Consider the following 18512-nt stretch of genomic DNA (forward strand, 5'->3'; position numbering starts at 1 on the left):
TCCCCTGGGGAAATGACACTGACCAAAGAAAAAAGAAAGATTAAAATTTTGCTACATAGGTACAGCTGTGGCCTGTGGTAAAAAGCTTGCTTTCCAACCACGTGGTTCCAGGTTCAGTCCCATTGCATAACACCTTGGGCAAGTGACTTCTACTATGGCCTCAGGCTGACCAAAGCCTTGTGAGTGGATTTGGTACATTGAAACTGAAAGAAGCCCATTGTGTATATACATATATGTATCTACGAGCAAAACATCCCCTGTCTAATGGAAGGTGCTGAGTTGTCAAACATTTAAACCAAATTTTCTCAAAACAACTTGTCCGACCGTCCCATAGGCCTCCCCTTTGAGAAACACGCATTTAACCTAAATTTCAGACACCATCAAAGGAAGAAATAAAGATAGACTTTTTTTCTATTCCAAAGAAAAACGATTTTATTCACACAAATATGTAACCCAAGAGTTTAAAGTACAAGTAATGATAAGACTGTTGGCTGGGAGAACACAAACATGGTTTAAACAGTAAGCTTGGCAGGAAAGAAACGTGCCTTTAAGCAGTACAAAAGCAACAAAAAATGGAAGGTGCAGTTATGTACAGATTGATGGAAGAAAAGCAAGATAAAAATGGCTTTATCGATCGCATTCTCACCTGGAATCGATTTTTGTAATTTTTTCAAGACTTATACACGCCCTGATACCTATTTCTTTATTACCCACAAGGGGCTTAACATAGAGGGGACAAACAAGGACAGACAAACGGATTATCCAATAGGACTGTGGTGGATTAGCAAAATCATTATATGAACTTATTTTCTCTACTGAATTTACGTCACTACATCGAACTTTGAGCAGGGCCTGGTTTTGATTTTCATCCTTCTGGATGTAAAATATCAATCAATAGCAGTATCGTCCGGCGTTGCTCCGGTTTGTTTCGACCCTTTAGAATTGGAGGTTTTGTAGCTTGCATTATGTAGCTTGTTATTCTCTTTAAGTGAACATTTTTCCAGTTGAAATACACCGAAAAATGGCGACACAGCAGTCAAAATATCGTAAAAAAATAAGGATTTTCATAGAAAAAAAAGCACCTTTTTGATGTAAGTAATTTTTGGTGTTAACATGGTTCGATCTGAATTTTATCTTCTACGGAAGGAAGAACAAGCCTTCTTCTATCATACTCTCGATTTTGATCAACTTGCGCCGCAGGGTCTCGGAGGAGACAGTGTTAGTTGAAGGCTGCCAAACCTGCCACACACAGCCAACTTCAGCTTTATATATATAGACTAGCAGTATACCCGGCGTTGCTCGGGTTTGTTTCGACCCTTTAGAATTGGAATTTTTGAAAAGTAAAACTTTTGCATTATGTAGCTTGTTATTCTCTTTAAGCGAACATTTTTCTGGTTGAAATACACCGAAAAATGGCGACACAGCAGTTAAAAAGTCGTAATAAATAGGGATTTTCATAGAAAAAAAGTACCTTTTTGATGTAAATAATTTATGGTGTTAACATGGTCCGATTTGAATTTTTTCTTCTTTGAAAGGAAGAGCAAGCCTTCTTTTATCATACTCTCAATTTTGGTCAACTTGCGCCGCAGGGTCTCGGAGGAGATTGTGTTAGTTGAAAGTTACCAAATCTGCCATACACAGACAACTTCAGCTTTATATATATAGATAATTGGTATGTGTTCACAAAGTCCAAACGATTAATACGAAAAAACCCTCCAGGCTACATCCCGAAAATTCATTTCTTTGCCGAATTTCTACAATGTTTACGGCGATTCGTTTTTATATCTTGATTTTTTTTTTCATGCAATTTACGCATGCTTGCACGCGTGGTGAAAACAGTTCACGTCAAACAGCTGACTGAGTAAAGTTCACTATTCAATGCATGGGATAAGGCCTAAACAGACACATTATCGATTTTTGCACTTGCGAGATGAATTTCGGAACAGAAAAAGCGCAGTTCAATTTTCATTCGCCTAAACTTTAAGTGACCCATTTTTTTTGTGGTTCTACGATTTGTTGGCTAGGAGGAGATGTGCCGGGAAGTTAAACACACAGACACACAAGTTGAGTTTTATATATATAGAAGTACCAGCACCGATACTGTTAACTATATCCCCACCCCTGCAAAACAATATATTCAATATATACCCGAGGCCGTGTGTCGATGGCAGAAGTCATTATTGTTGGTGCTGATGTTGTTATTGTTGTCATTACAGTTGGTGGCTGCTCTGTTACACTACTTCCTTCTGGTGTCTTTCATGTGGATGGCTATAGAAGCAGTACATCTTCTCTTAAATATCGTTGTTTGCTTCAAAACGTTTGAGGCATCTTTCATAATGAGAGCTTCAATTTTAGCATGGGGTATGTATAACGATTTTTTGTTACTTTATCTATCTCTCCCTCACACACACACACACACACACACCACACACACACACACACACGCGCGCGCAGACACACAATTTCCCTATCTGTCTGTCTGTCTCTTTCTCTCTTTGATAGACATATAAGCTGAAAATAATACGAATTAAATCTAAAGTGAATATCAAATAAATAGTGCTTGCTTCATTGGCTCAAAAACTGACCATCTGTTTCGTTATTACTCACAAGGGGCTAAACACAGAGGGGACAAACAAGGACAGACAAACGGATTAAGTCGATTATATCGACCTCAGTGCGTAACTGGTACTTATTTAATCGACCCTGAAAGGATAAAAGGCAAAGTCGACCCGACCTCGGTGGAATTTGAACTCAGAACGTAGAGGCAGACGAAAAACCTATTTCTTTACTACCCACAAGGGGCTAAACATAGAGAGGACAAACAAGGACAGACAAACGGATTGAGTCGATTATATCGACCCCAGTGCGTAACTGGTACTTAATTTATCGACCCCGAAAGGATGAAAGGCAAAGTCGACCTCGGCGGAATTTGAACTCAGAACGTAGAGGCAGACGAAATACGGCTACGCATTTCGCCCGGCGTGCTAACGATTCTGCCAGCTTGTCGCCCTATCAAAACTGACCATCTCCAAGCATAACAATGCACGCACACGCACACACGTATGTACGCACACACACACACACACACACACACACACACACACACGCGCGCACATGATGGTCTCTCTCTTCGAAGGTTATGTCTGAGTGTGCAACTGTTTCCGAATGACCTGCACAAATGTTTTGTTTATAATGATCGAATGTATGTCCCGTGCATCAAACCGCTTCCTTCATCAAATAACAAAAACCGATCTGTGCGTAATACGAAATAAAATAGTGACTTTCTTTTGTATTTGACAATTTTCCGGAAAAAAAAGCAGTCAAAAAATCGATTCAAATGTCACGTATTTATGATTCTAAATATTAATAAATATCTCCTTATTTATCTTCATTTATGTAAATATCGTTTCCAGGTCTTCCAGCTTTCATTGTTATACTTACTTTGTCAATCAATTACACAAACAATTATACGAGGGTTGCTGAAGTGTAAGTATTTCTGTGTTTTATCCATCTCATTTTTCTCTGGTCTTCGCTACTAACACAATAAAACACCAACTTTCCATACAAAGAATGCCGTGACCTAAATTCTCAGACGTTTCCCAGACGCTCAACCTCCTATTCTCGTGCCGCACTAATGAAATTCTTATAACCCATACTGAGGTGTTTCATAATGCCGCTGATATTTGAAACTCTCTTCACAGCAACAGTTTCTCGACAAATTAAACAAACTCATTTTCTTTGGTGCTTGGTGAAAAAGTAGTTGATTAAAATTTCGGTGAAAAAGTAGTTGATTAAAATTTCGGTGAAAAGTAGTTGATTAAAATTTCGTGTGAAAAAGTAGTTGCATAAAATTCGGTGAAAAAGTAGTTGATTAAAATTTCGGTGAAAAAAAAGAGTTGATTAAAATTTCGGTGAAAAAGTAGTTGACTAAAATTTCGGTGAAAAAGTAGTTGATTATAATTTCGGAGAAAAAGTATTTGATTAAAATTTCTGTTTGATTGTGAAAAAGTATTTGATTAAAATTTCGGTGAAAAAGTAGTTGATTAAAACTTCGGTGAAAAAGAAGTTGATTAAAATTTCGGTGAAAAAGTAGTTGATCAAAATTTCGGTGAAAAAGTAGTTGCATAAAATTTCGGTGAAAAAGTAGTTGATTAAAATTTCGGTGAAAAAGTAGTTGATTAAAATTTCGGAGAAAAAGTAGTTGATTAAAATTTCGGTGAAAAAGTAGTTGATTAAAATTTCGGTGAAAATGTAGTTGATTAAAATTTCGGTGAAAAAGAAGCTGATTAAAATTTCGGTGAAAAAGTAGTTGATTAAAATTTCGGTGAAAAAGTAGTTGATTAAAATTTCGGTGAAAAAGTAGTTGATTAAAATTTCGGAGAAAAAGTAGTTGATTAAAATTTCGGTGAAAAAGTAGTTGATTAAAATTTCGGAGAAAAAGTAGTTGATTAAAATTTCGGTGAAAAAGTAGTTGATTAAAATTTCGGTGAAAAAGTAGTTGATTAAAATTTCGGTGAAAAAGTAGTTGCATAAAATTTCGGTGAAAAAGTAGTTGATTAAAATTTTGGTGAAAAAGTAGTTGACTAAAATTTCGGTGAAAAAGTAGTTGATTAAAATTTCGGTGAAAAAGTAGTTGATTAAAATTTCGGTGAAAAAGTAGTTGATTAAAATTTCGGTGAAAAAGTAGTTGATTAAAATTTCGGTGAAAAAGTAGTTGACTAAAATTTCGGTGAAAAAGTAGTTGATTATAATTTCGTTGAAAAAGTATTTGATTAAAATTTCGGTGAAAATGTAGTTGATTAAAATTTCGGTGAAAAAGAAGCTGATTAAAATTTCGGTGAAAAAGTAGTTGATTAAAATTTCGGTGAAAAAGTAGTTGATTAAAATTTCGTTGAAAAAGTAGTTGATTAAAATTTCGGTGAAAAAGTAGTTGCATAAAATTTCGGTGAAAAAGTAGTTGATTAAAATTTCGGTGAAAAAGTAGTTGATTAAAATTTCGGAGAAAAAGAAGTTGATTAAAATTTCGGTGAAAAAGTAGTTGATTAAAATTTCGGTGAAAAAGTAGTTGATTAAAATTTCGGTGAAAAAGTAGTTGATTAAAATTTCGGTGAAAAAGTAGTTGCATAAAATTTCGGTGAAAAAGTAGTTGATTAAAATTTCGATGAAAAAGTAGTTGACTAAAATTTCGGTGAAAAAGTAGTTGATTAAAATTTCGGTGAAAAAGTAGTTGATTAAAATTTCGGTGAAAAAGTAGTTGATTAAAATTTCGGTGAAAAAGTAGTTGACTAAAATTTCGGTGAAAAAGTAGTTGATTATAATTTCGTTGAAAAAGTATTTGATTAAAATTTCGGTGAAAATGTAGTTGATTAAAATTTCGGTGAAAAAGAAGCTGATTAAAATTTCGGTGAAAAAGTAGTTGATTAAAATTTCGGAAAAAGAAAAAGAAATTTCGGTGAAAAAGTAGTTGATTAAAATTTCGTTGAAAAAGTAGTTGATTAAAATTTCGGTGAAAAAGTAGTTGCATAAAATTTCGGTGAAAAATAGTTGATTAAAATTTCGGTGAAAAAGTATTGATTAAAATTTCGGAGAAAAAGAAGTTGATTAAAATTTCGGTGAAAAAGTAGTTGACTAAAATTTCGGTTAAAAAGTAGTTGATTAAAATTTCGGTGAAAAAGTAGTTGATTAAAATTTCGGTGAAAAAGTAGTTGATTAAAATTTCGGTGAAAAATTAGTTGATTAAAATTTCGATGAAAAAGTAGTTGACTAAAATTTCGGTGAAAAAGTAGTTGATTATAATTTCGGAGAAAAAGTATTTGATTAAAATTTCGGTGAAAAAGTAGTTGATTAAAACTTCGGTGAAAAAGAAGTTGATTAAAATTTCGGTGAAAAAGTAGTTGATTAAAATTTCGGTGAAAAAGTAGTTGCATAAAATTTCGGTGAAAAAGTAGTTGATTAAAATTTCGGTGAAAAAGTAGTTGATTAAAATTTTGGTGAAAAAGTAGTTGATTAAAATTTCGGAGAAAAAGTAGTTGATTAAAATTTCGGTGAAAAAGTAGTTGATTAAAATTTCGGTGAAAAAGTAGTTGATTAAAATTTCGGTGAAAAAGTAGTTGATTAAAATTTCGGTGAAAAAGTAGTTGATTAAAATTTCGTTGAAAAAGTAGTTGATTAAAATTTCGGCACTCAAAATCCACTTAGCTTTTCTTGTTTTCCTTTTTTTGTTATTATTCAAGAGATGCAGGATCCTGGAATGGAAGGTGAAATGTATGAATAAGAATAAGTCAGAACAAAAGCAAACGTGATAATCCACTGAAGATGTATAGCAATGAATAACCATACAAATACATTATCGGAAGAGTTTCTCTACATGGTCAGAGTGGCCACTTTGTTTCTCACGATGCCATTTCAATAAATAACAATAAGCAGCAATTATTGATCAACAGAACTTCTTACCGGTGATCGCCAAAACACAAGGTAAAGGTGATGGTAGACAATGTATGGATGTCAGAAGGCCTGCGCTGTACACGTGCCAAGCAGTAAGATTGAACCAAGAACTATGTGGTTGTGAAGCAACCTTCGTACCACACAGCTACAAGTATGGGGCCGTGTTTTCGTGTGGCTGGATATTGAAAGACATAATAAGAATATCTTAGATAACGATGTATATAACATGTTGGAGCGAGGTCACTTGACCCTGTTATCTCCCCTACTATCGCTCTAGCGTCTAACGTCTGACCTCTAACGTTTGACCTCCGATCTCTGACTTCTCCTGAAATCAGAACGCCATGTTGGATCGTTAGCCCCTACACGCAATTTTTTCTCTCTCCTTGTTTCTTTTCTGTGTATCTTTCTGTCGAAGAGCGTAGGCTCGAAACGTAAAAGACTTGTTTTATTTCTATTCCTGAGCGCCATACTAATACATTTGTTTGTTTGTACTCCACCTGCCTTCGTCTTTTGTTTATTTTCATAAAGCTTCCCGTTATATATATATATACCTGTATATTACATAAGGCATATATATATATAACTGTATATTACATCTATATATATGTGTGTATGTATATCTGTATATATATATAAATATATATTATATATAATATATATATATATTACATCTATATATATGTGTGTATGTATATCTGTATATATATATAAATATATATATAATATATATATATATATATATATTACATCTATATATATGTGTGTATGTATATCTGTATATATATATAAATATATATATATATATATATATATATATATATTATATATATATATATATAATATATATATATATATATATATATATATCGCTAGCTTCTGCACGCATTTTTCTCTCTCCTTGTTTGTCTCCTTGTTTCTTTTCTGTGTATCTTTCTGTTGAAGAGCGTAGGCTCGAAACGTAAAAGACTTGTTTTATTTTTATTCCTGAGCGCCGTACTAATACATTTGCTTGTTTGTACTCCACCTGCCTTCGTCTTTTGTTTATTTTCATAAACCTACCTTCGTCTTTTGTTTATTTTCGTAAACCTTCCCGTTATATAACTCACTGCAAGTATGAGAATGTTATCCCCTTTCCTTTTGGATCAAAATCACTTCACCTTAATCCCTCTGTGACACTTCAATTTATTGACTGAACTTTTGACAGATTTCCTTTAGTAATTGTCTTTCTATTTCTTTTGTAGCTGTTGGTTGTCCAAGACACCTTTCTATGCTGCTCTACTCACTCCCGTGGGTGCCATTCTTGCCTTTAACATTATCACATTCGTTTACGCTTTCGTGCGAATTGCTATGATGCAGAATTTCAACCACGCTTTGAAGAAAGCAAGAAAGGTACGCGTTTTGGGCGTCGTCGGTCTTTCCCTCCTTCTGGGTTTCACCTGGGTCATAGCATTCTTTTCTATTGATAAAGCGGCGGAAGTATTTCAATATCTCTTTGCTATCTTCAATACTCTTCAAGGAACGTTTATCTTTATAATCTACTGTATATACAAGAAAGATACCAGAGATATCGTGAGCCAGTTTATACGTAATCAAAGGAAAAATTTGGCCAAGAAGAGAGAGGGTAAGTGCAATTTCGTCTTTCTTACTTACTCTTTCCACTCTTTACTCTTTTACATGTTTCACTCATGACCCCAGTGAGTAACTGGTACTTATTTAATCGACCCCGAAAGGATGAAAGGCAAAGTCGACCTCGGCGGAATTTGAACTCAGAACGTAAAGACAGACGAAATACCTATTTCTTTACTACCCACAAGAGGCTAAACACAGAGAGGACAAACAAGGACAGACAAAGGGATTAGGTCGATTATATTGACTCCAGTGCGTAACTGGTACTTATTTAATCGACCCCGAAAGGATGAAAGGCAAAGTCGATCTCGGCGGAATTTGAACTCAGAACGTAACGGCAGCCAAAATACAACTATGCATTTCGCCCGGCGTGCTAACGTTTCTGCCAGCTCGCCGGTAATGCTATCTTTTCATTTATAAGAAAAAAGTTACTGGCAATTTGGTTTACATAGGAATGCAATGTTTAAGATTGATTGTGCTTTTTCTCCAAAAGAATAATATTTTCTCTACTTTTTTCAGATACATATGATAACACGAGGACAGAAGGTGGAACAGCAGAAACGGTGTTGCAGAATTAAAATCAAGGAATTGTCTGGAAATCGTCCTTGATCATATTTTTCGTTATAAATTTTAGTCAACTACTTTTTCACCGAAATTTTAGTCAACTACTTTTTCACCGAAATTTTAATCAAGTACTTTTTCATATAAGGAAACTTTATTTTTACTTATCAACACAACACTATATAAGCGTGAAACCATATAATCCGCAATGTAATTAAAACGAAATGCTGTGCCTTATAAGTTTACTGGAAAACAGAAAACCTGAAAAACTTTTTTATAATATATACTAGCAGTATCGCCCGGCGTTGCTCGGGTTTGTAAGGGAAATAACTATATAAGCATTTTTAGAGAGTTACTTCCCTTATAGATGCCAATTCGGGCTTTCTTAGCCATTTCTGTTTTGGTGTCTTCAAGCCATGAAGTCGTTGTTCTAAAAGAACGCTGGTCTCCTTGACAACGCTTTACGACGTTGATTTCCTTACACTCCCTTCCCCACAGCTTCACGAGGGAGGGAAGAAGGGGGAGAAGCAACACAGGTGCAGGTGTTTGAGCGTGGACGCCAACTCCGCCGCCATCGACACACGGAAAATTATGCATTAAAATGGAATAAAAAATGATGTTAAATTATTTTTTAAATCGTAGACTCATCGTAGACGCGCGCTAATACTCAGACGGGCTCGATATGAATCACGACTATAAGATACCCGAATTTGGTTAAACTGCACGGCAAAATGTGGGAGTAGTTAGGAATCTAAATCGAAGGGGACAGACACTCACACAACTACAGTTTTATATATATAGATATACTAGCAGTATCGCCCGGCGTTGCTCGGGTTTGTAAGGGAAATAACTATATAAGCATTTTTAGAGAGTTACTTCCCTTATAAATTCGGGCTTTCTTAGCCATTTTTGTTTTGGTGTCTTCAAGCCATGAAGTCGTTGTTCTAAAAGAACGCTGGTTTCCTTCACAACGCTTTACGACGTTGATTTCTTTACACTCCTCTTCCCCACAGCTTCACGAGGGAGGGAAGGGGAGAAGCAAACAGGTGCAGCTGTGAGCGTGGACGCCAACTCCGCCGCATCGACACACGATGCATTTTATGCATTAAAATGGAATAAAAAATGATGTTAAATTATTTTAAAATCGTAGACTCATCGTAGACGCGCGCTAATAGCCAGACGGGCTCGATATTAATCACGACTATAAGATACCCGAATTTGGTTAAACTGCACCGCACGCAAATGTGGAGTAGTTAGGAATCTAAATCGTAGGAGACAGACACTCACACAACTACAGTTTTATATATATATAGATATATATCTAGAATTGTGTTTTCTAACTGCCAATTTCTTTATTAACACTTTTAATGTAATTCTTAAAATTTCTGAATAAAAGAATAAATTTGATTTGTGATTATAATCTGTCAGTTGAAAAACTAATATTGCAATCACGGAGAGAGACATTGATTTCATTGGTTGTTAAAAAGTTCACTAAAAATGTGCGATCTCACAACATCGATTAGTTTTATAATCGCTTATCTGATTTCTGATATCAGGTCTTTCAACTATTATTGTCATAGGCGCAGGTGTGGCAGTGTGATAAGAAACTTGCTTCCCAACTGCATGGCTTCGGGTTCAGTCACGCTGCTAGGCACCTTGAGAAAGTGGTTCTTCTATAGCCTCAGTCAGACCAAAGCCTTGCGAGTGGATTTGGTAAACAGAAACATAAAGAAGCCCGCCGTATACATATATATATATATATATATATATTATATATTATATATATATATATATATATATATGTATATATATATATATATATATATATATATATCACACGTTACCATCAGATGTTGTTACACATCGCTGGTCACAATGCGTTCGCATTGTTTTAGCCTTCGAATGACGCCACCCCGCTGGCTAAGCGAGCAGGCCAACAGAAGAAAGAGTGGGAGAAAGAGTGGTGAAAGAGTACAGCAGGGATCACCACCCCCTGCCGGAGCCTCGTGGAGCTTTTAGGTGTTTTCGCTCAATAAACACACACAACGCCCGGTCTGGGAATCGAAACCGCGATCCTGCGACTGCGAGTCCGCTGCCCTAACCACTAGGCCATTGCGCCTCCAATCTATACTTATATTTATATTTACTTATATTTATATTCTCTTTTTTATATATATTCTACTTATTATACAACATTACTCTTTTATGTACACTTTTTTTATGTACATTCCTTTATGTACACTGATTTGTTCTGCTTTTTTATGTTTACCCTACAGTCTCTTATGTGGTGGTTTAATAAAGTATGTGATTGAGTATTATGTGGTAATTGATATTTGATTTAGATGTATTTCTCCATTTTCTTATCTTGTATTAGTAATTTGTGGTAATCATTTTACCTTTGCCCATATAATACAGTAAATGAATTGATTGCATCGCAATCCTTAACATTTATGTATTAACTTTTGTGGGTACTTCACTAGCAGTATATTGGATATATGTTATCCCATGGAGGGTTGCATTTACAACCCCTATCTCAATTTGTATATATATATATATATATATATTATATATTATATATAATATATATATATATATATATATATATATATATATTATATATATATATATATATATATATATATTACGTATGTGTGTGTGTGCGCGTGTGTCTTTGTATTTGTCACCCAATCACCCCTTGGGAACCGATGGTTGTGTGTCTATGTCCCCGTAACTTAGTGGTCCGGTAAAAGATATCGATAGAATAAGTACCAGGCATTAAAAAAAGTACTGGAGTCGATACATTCAACAACAAATTCTCCAAGGCGATGCCCCAGCATGACCGCAGTCTAATGACCGAAACAAGTAAAAGATAAAAGATATTTGATCGCGTACTGGTCATTTCACAAACAGCTAAATTCCGCTCACCACGTTTATGTATTGAGTTGTCCGGAAAGTTCGTGCCGATTTATAGTAGCTTACCTTTCCACTTATTTTAGAACGTGGTTGAGTCCACAAAATAGCACTTGACTACACCTCCATTTAGAGCAAAATTTAAGCTAGCTTTTCGTGGAAGAAGATTTATGTTCCTATAACTGTTAATTCTGTAACCCTTTAAAATGGAAGATAAGAAAGTTCATTTTCGGCACTTGATGCTTTGGGAACCAGACAAAAAATGCTGCAGCTCGGCTGGGATGTGTTATCCCACCCTCCATATTCACCAGATATTGCTCCATCGGATTTCCACTTATTCAGGTCTCTGCAGAATAGTCTTAATGGTAAAAATTTCAATTCCTTGGATGACGTAAAAAGATACCTTGATGAATTCTTTGCCATGAAACCACCTCAATTCTGTGAAGAGGGTATTTTCAAGTTAAAAGGAAAGATGGAGACGCATTGTGCAACAAAATGGTTCATATTTGGTTAATTAAAAATGTAATGGCAAGTATTTATCGACCATTTTTCTTTCCTTCAAAAATCGGCACGAACTTTCCGGACAACCCAATATTTCTGCCTTTCGTAAATCCATTCTACACACACGTACTGGCATGCATGCCTGAATGTCTTCGTTGAAATATTATAAGACTTAAATTCACTTCCTGATGTTCTGACTCGTCACACCACAACATATCCCAGTTCTTGAGGTACATTTAAACAAATAGAAGTACCAGACACTCCACTATATATGAAGAAAAGGTTAAGCGGTGTTATTACTGTAAAGGCGGAGAGCTGGCAGAATGGTTAGCACGCCGGGCGAAATTCTTAGCGGTATTTCGTCTGCCGCTACGTTCTGAGTTCAAATTCCGCCGAGATCGACTTTGCCTTGCATCCTTTCGGGGTCGATTAAATAAGTACCAGTTACGCACTGGGGTCGATATAATCGACTTAATCCCTTTGTCTGTCCTTGTTTGTCCTCTCTGTGTTTAGCCCCTTGTGGGTAGTGAAGACATAGGTGTTATTACTGCTACTCATTTTACAGGTGAATGGCCTGGCAGTACCTTTCTCAAGAACACAAGGCACCATTCTCTCCTGGGAATTGAACACAAGGACTTCCGACTGGAAGTACCAGACTGTCCCCTATATATGGAGACGCCAATTTGTCGCAAGATTAAGCAGTGATGTTACTGCTACTCATTTTACAGGTGAATGGCCTGGAAGTTTCGTTTTCAAGAATACAACGCACCAGTCTGTCCTGGAAATTGAACTCAAGGATTTGCGACTCATATAGTTGAGAAACAAGCTTCTTATCACACAGCCACACCTGCGCCTATGACAATAATAGTTGAAAGACCTGATATCAGAAATCAGATAAGCGATTATAAAACTATATAGGCGCAGGAGTGGCTGTGTGGTAAGTAGCTTGCTAACCAACCACATGGTTCCGGGTTCAGTCCCACTGCGTGGCAACTTGGGCAAGTGTCTTCTGCTATAGCCCCGGGCCGACCAAAGCCTTGTGAGTGGATTTGGTAGACGGAAACTGAAAGAAGCCTGTCGTATATATGTATATATATATATGTATGTGTGCGTTTGTGTGTCTGTGTTTGTCCCCCTAGCATTGCTTGACAACCGATGCTGGTGTGTTTACATCCCCGTCACTTATCGGTTCAGCAAAAGAGACCGATAGAATAAGTATTGGGCTTACAAAGAATAAGTCGACTAAAGGCGGTGCTCCAGCATGGCCGCAGTCAAATTATTGAAACAAGTAAAAGAGTAATCGGTTAAATATATGTGTGTGTGTGTGTCTTTGTGTCTGAGTTTGTCACCCAATCATCCCTTGGGGACCGATGTTTGTGTGTCTATGTCCCCGTAACGTAATGGTCCGGTAAAAGATATCTATAGAATAAGTACTAGGCTTTAAAAAAAGTACCGGAGTACTCACCCAGTATCATATTCAGTAGACCATGCTTCCATATACATCTATGTGCGTGAATACATTATTCCCTCCTTGCACTCCGTCGGTTACGACGACGGGGTTTCATTTAATATGATCAACGGAACAGCCTGTTCTTTAAATTAACGTACAAGTGACTGAGCTCCCTACAGACACGCGTGCCCTAATCGTGGCTCTCTGAAACTAGAGCGATGTGAATTATATCTAAGTATCATTTCATTTTTGGTTGCTCCAGTATAAGACTTTTTGTAATTATTTGCAAGTACATCGCATTGGTAGATTACGTTTTTAGCTTTACATATATTCGAGAATTTACGATTACCGTATATATATATATATATACGTTATGAGAGGTAATGGTGTCAATAAGACCCAAAGGTGTCAGGTATTAGTGAGTAAGTGCTATGGACAGACTATAGTTAAGCTCCAGGTTTGGTGATTATGCGAATGAGGAGTCCAACGTAGGTCGTATATCAGCATGTGTATATACAAAATTTTTCGGACTGGGATAAAAAATCCAAGGCTGTGAAAGATTTTAGAGCATTTATAAATAGAAAGTCTTACAGGTGTTTCCGGGATACTTTATATATTCCTTCTTCGGAGACGATGTGAGGAGATGGTTAAGCAATAGTTATTCCAGATAAGATATGAAATAGGGAATGAAGTGGAGGAATGGAAATAGACGTGAGATATGTAGGGATATTGCATCTGTAGATCCCTTATTTAGGCAGAATGGTGTACATAGAAGATCCCTATACCATGTGAGTAACTTCCAATAGTATTTAAAATTTGTCTTTCCAAGTATAGAGTTCGTACACGGTATTATTGAATCATAAACTAGAGGATTTATATACATATACATATATATATATACATATATATATATATACTAGCAGTATCGCTCGGGTTTCTAAGGGAAATAACTATATAAGCATTTTTAGAGAGTTATAGCCAAAAAGTAGCAAAAAATGCATTAAAAATGGAAAAAAATGATGGTAAATTTTTTTTAAATCGTTGACTCATCGTAGATATTTTTAGAGAGTTACTTCTCTTATATAATAGCGAAAAAATGCATTAAAATGGAAAAAAATGAGGGTAAATTTTTTTAAATCGTAGACTCATCGTAGACGCGCGCTAATACCCAGAAGGGCTCGATATGAATCATGACTATACGAAACCCGGTTTTGGTTAAACTGCACCGCAAAATGTGGGAGAAGTTAGGAACCTAAATCGTGGGAGACAGACACACAACTTCACTTTTATATATAAAGATATATATGTTTGACGTTGTTTGTGGATATGTATGTGTATGAGTGTATGTATGTGTGTATACATATAATTATGTATGTATGTGCGATTGATCTGTGGCTGTGCGTGTGCGTATGTGCGTTTCTTGACTAACTAACCGTAAAATTTCTTTTGTGATTCAAATTTTAAACTATAAGCCAATCGAATTAATCTAGAATAATCAATATCAAGCGGACAGAATAACCAGACTCATAGATATGTCGATGTCCGATGGATGTACTTGGTACAGACATAATTGTATCTATTATTATTATTATTATTATTAATATTAATAGTAATTTTTATTAACTTTTACAGGCTTATAATTTTATGAACTGAACTGTGTTTTTTTATTATTTTTCATGTATAGGTCTGATTTTAATTTAAATGTGAGTGTGCATATATTTTCCTGTGTGTTAGTTTTTAGAACTATTAGCCCAATATGTAGAATAACTGTGCTTATTAATATATATTGATATATATTTTGTTTTATTTTGTTTTGTTTATTTTGTATTATTGTATTAATGAGTATATATATATGTGTAGTATTATGGGTGTCTATGCACACGTTTTTATATTTTATATTTTTATATTTATATGTATATAAAAAAAATTTTTTTCACACTTATAATAAATTAAATTCTCTGAAGAGGCCGTGGGGCATCCTTGTTAATGTCTCATTTATACCTGCCTTATATGGCTTATAGGTTAAATGAGGCATGCTTGCCCTTACTGCCGAAACAGCTGTCAGATATGATATAATTACATATTATATTTTATATTTTATATTTCTATTTCCTTGTCTAATTATATTTATAACATATTTTGTATAATGCCTTTACTGTTATGTAATGGTGTAATAAAGTATTGATTGGTATCATCTGATGGTTGATGTTTGATTGATTTAAGTATGTTTCTCCATTTTCTAATTTTGTAGTTATATATATATATTATATATATATATATATATATATATATATATATATATATAATATATATATATATATATATATAAACATATATAGGACGCAGGGATTTTGCAGTACCGCAAAATCCTTTGCGTCCTGTTTTTCATTTGATACATATATCCTATCACCTATGCCACTAACGGGCATATACAGGTGCTTGCATTTATCAAGTATTCACCCTGAATTTATTATAAACATATATATATATATATATATATATATATATATATATATATATATATATATATATATATATACACACATATATATATATATACTAGCAGTATTGCCCGGCTCGTGCGCTCATGCGTTCTATGCACGCGCGAATTAAGTTAAACTTGGATGAAGTTCAATCAAAATTCAATTATTTTGGTTTTAAAATCAAGCATTTAATGCCCTCTATTTTTGCGCTTATGTGTTCCATTTCCTCAATAGGAAGTACGTAGAAGCGTTTCATAAATTTTTGTTGATCAAATAATTGCATTGTGAAATTATTCTTTTAGATCAGTATTTCTCAACGGGGATTTCAGGGGAGAGTTTCAGGGAGTCGCTGGCAATGTATCGTGATGATCAAAAATCCGGCCTGCTAAAATTTGGTTAAAGTGATTCAAACTGCAGACTCAACGCAAAATGGTCACATTTAATTCAAAGCGTTAAAAATGTTATGAAAGCAATTGGTATGTGTTCACAAAGTCCAAACAATTAATACGAAAAAACCCTCCAGGCTACATCCCGAAAATTTATTTCTTTGCCGAATTTCTACAATGTTTACGGCGATTCGTTTTTATATCTTGATTTTTTTTTATTTTTCATGCAATTTACGCATGCTTGCACGCGTGGTGAACACAGTTCACGTCAAACAGCTGACTGAGTAAAGTTCACTCTTCAATGCATGGGATAAGGCCTAAACAAACACATTATCGATTTTTGCACTTGCGAGATGAATTTCGGAACAGAAAAAGCGCAGTTCAATTTTCATTCGCCTAAACTTTAAGTGACCCATTTTTGGTGGTTCTACGATTTGTTGGCTAGGAGAAGATGTGCCGGGAAGTTAAACACACAGACACGCACACAGATACACACAGAGACACACAAGTTGAGTTTTATATAGAGAGATTTAATCTTTCTATATGTAATTTTTCTAAATGGTATAATTTAATTTTTCATTATTGAATTGATAAAAGCGTGCTAACGTCTCTGCCAGCTCGCAGAACTGTCCGGAGTGTTGCCATAGTAACGGAGCTAAATCAGGCAGAGTAAAGCCGCTCAGCACAGATTAACCTCGAACACTGCTGTGCATGTGCACGAAGTTTTAACGTTCTGGCTCACTTCCGGTATTTAAAGCAGTGCTTGGAAGAAAGGTGTGTAGCGTGTGATCATCGCATTGATCATGGTAAAGGTGAGTAGAGAATCTGCATCAATTTGTCAAAAGCTTGGTGATACCTGCTCAGAGGAGTGTGCGAGTGTTCAGACGTTTCCCAGAATGGCCGAGAAATGTCGATATTGACGAAGGTTCTGGGAGACCCACAACCAGCAGGACAGAGCAAAACATCGCAGATGTGCGTGCAGCCGTGAAGGGGAAATCGTCGAATCCCCATCTGTGAGTTATCAGAGGTTGTGCAGGTTAGCTACGGTTCAGGTCAGTCCATTATCACTGAAGATTTCGGTGTGAGACGCGTGTCTGCCAAGTTTTTAAGCAGACTGCTTTCAGCTGACCAAAAATACACTCAGGATTCAATTGCCCAAAATCTCCTTCACTGTATCGAGAACGATGAGAACTTTTTGACAACGGCCATAACAGGTGAGGAATCGTGGGTCTGTGGAAATGACCCCGAAACAAGGCTCGGTATTCGCAGTGGAAGACCCCAACCTGTCCGAGACCGAAGAAAGCGCGAATAACTTGAAGCAATGTGAAGACACAAATAACTGCGGCGTTTACAGGATGCTATTCGTCGGAAAAGGCTATTCTGCGGAAAAGGCTATTCGGCGGAAAAGGCTATTCGTCGGAAGATGTTATTCGTCGGAAAATGCTATTCATCGGAAAAGGCTATTCGTCGGAAAAGGCGATTCGGCGGAAAAGGCTATTCGTCGGAAAAGGCTATTCGTCGGAAAAGGCTATTTGTCGGAAAAGGTTATTATTCGGAAAAGTCTATTCGTCGGAAAAGGCTATAGGTCGGAAAAGGCTATTCGTCGGAAAAGGCTATTCGTCGGAAAAGGCTATTTGTCGGAAAAGGTTATTATTCGGAAAAGGCTATTCGTCGGAAAAGGCTATAGGTCGGAAAAGGCTATTCGTCGGAAAAGGCTATTCGTCGGAAAATGTTATTCGTCGGAAAATGCTATTCATCGGAAAAGGCTATTCGTCGTAAAAGGCTATTCGTCGGAAAAGGCTATAGGTCGGGAAAAGCTATTCGTTGGAAAAGGCTATAGGTTGGAAAAGGCTATAGGTCGGAAAAGGCGATAGGTCGGAAAAGTCTATTCGTCGGAAAAGGCTATTCGGCGAAAAAGGCTATTCGGCGGAAAAGGCTATTCGTCGGAAAAGGCTATTTGTCGGAAAAGGTTATTATTCGGAAAATTCTATTCGTCGGAAAAGGCTATTCGTCGGAAAAGTCTATTTGTCGGAAAAGGCTATTCGTCGGAAAGGCTATTTGTCGGAAAAGGTTATTATTCGGAAAAGTCTATTCGTCGGAAAAGGCTATAGGTCGGAAAAGGCTATTCGTCGGAAAAGGCTATTCGTCTGA

General features: G+C 35.9%; 1 protein-coding gene across 1 annotated transcript in view; it reads left to right on the forward strand.

Annotated features, from left to right (window-relative positions):
• The window catches only part of LOC115225738 (adhesion G protein-coupled receptor L2-like), a 69193-nt gene extending 60180 nt beyond the window's left edge, over positions 1-9013 (forward strand). Inside the window, exons 24-27 of the mRNA XM_029796680.2 lie at positions 2217-2361; positions 3414-3486; positions 7686-8065; positions 8590-9013. Coding sequence (XP_029652540.1) covers positions 2217-2361; positions 3414-3486; positions 7686-8065; positions 8590-8648 — 657 coding nt within the window. The 3' untranslated portion in view covers positions 8649-9013. The remainder of the gene's footprint in view (positions 1-2216; positions 2362-3413; positions 3487-7685; positions 8066-8589) is intronic.
• The last annotated feature ends 9499 nt before the right edge of the window (positions 9014-18512 follow it).

This window comes from Octopus sinensis, linkage group LG28 (genome assembly GCF_006345805.1).
Source record: "Octopus sinensis linkage group LG28, ASM634580v1, whole genome shotgun sequence".
NCBI lineage: Eukaryota > Metazoa > Mollusca > Cephalopoda > Octopoda > Octopodidae > Octopus > Octopus sinensis.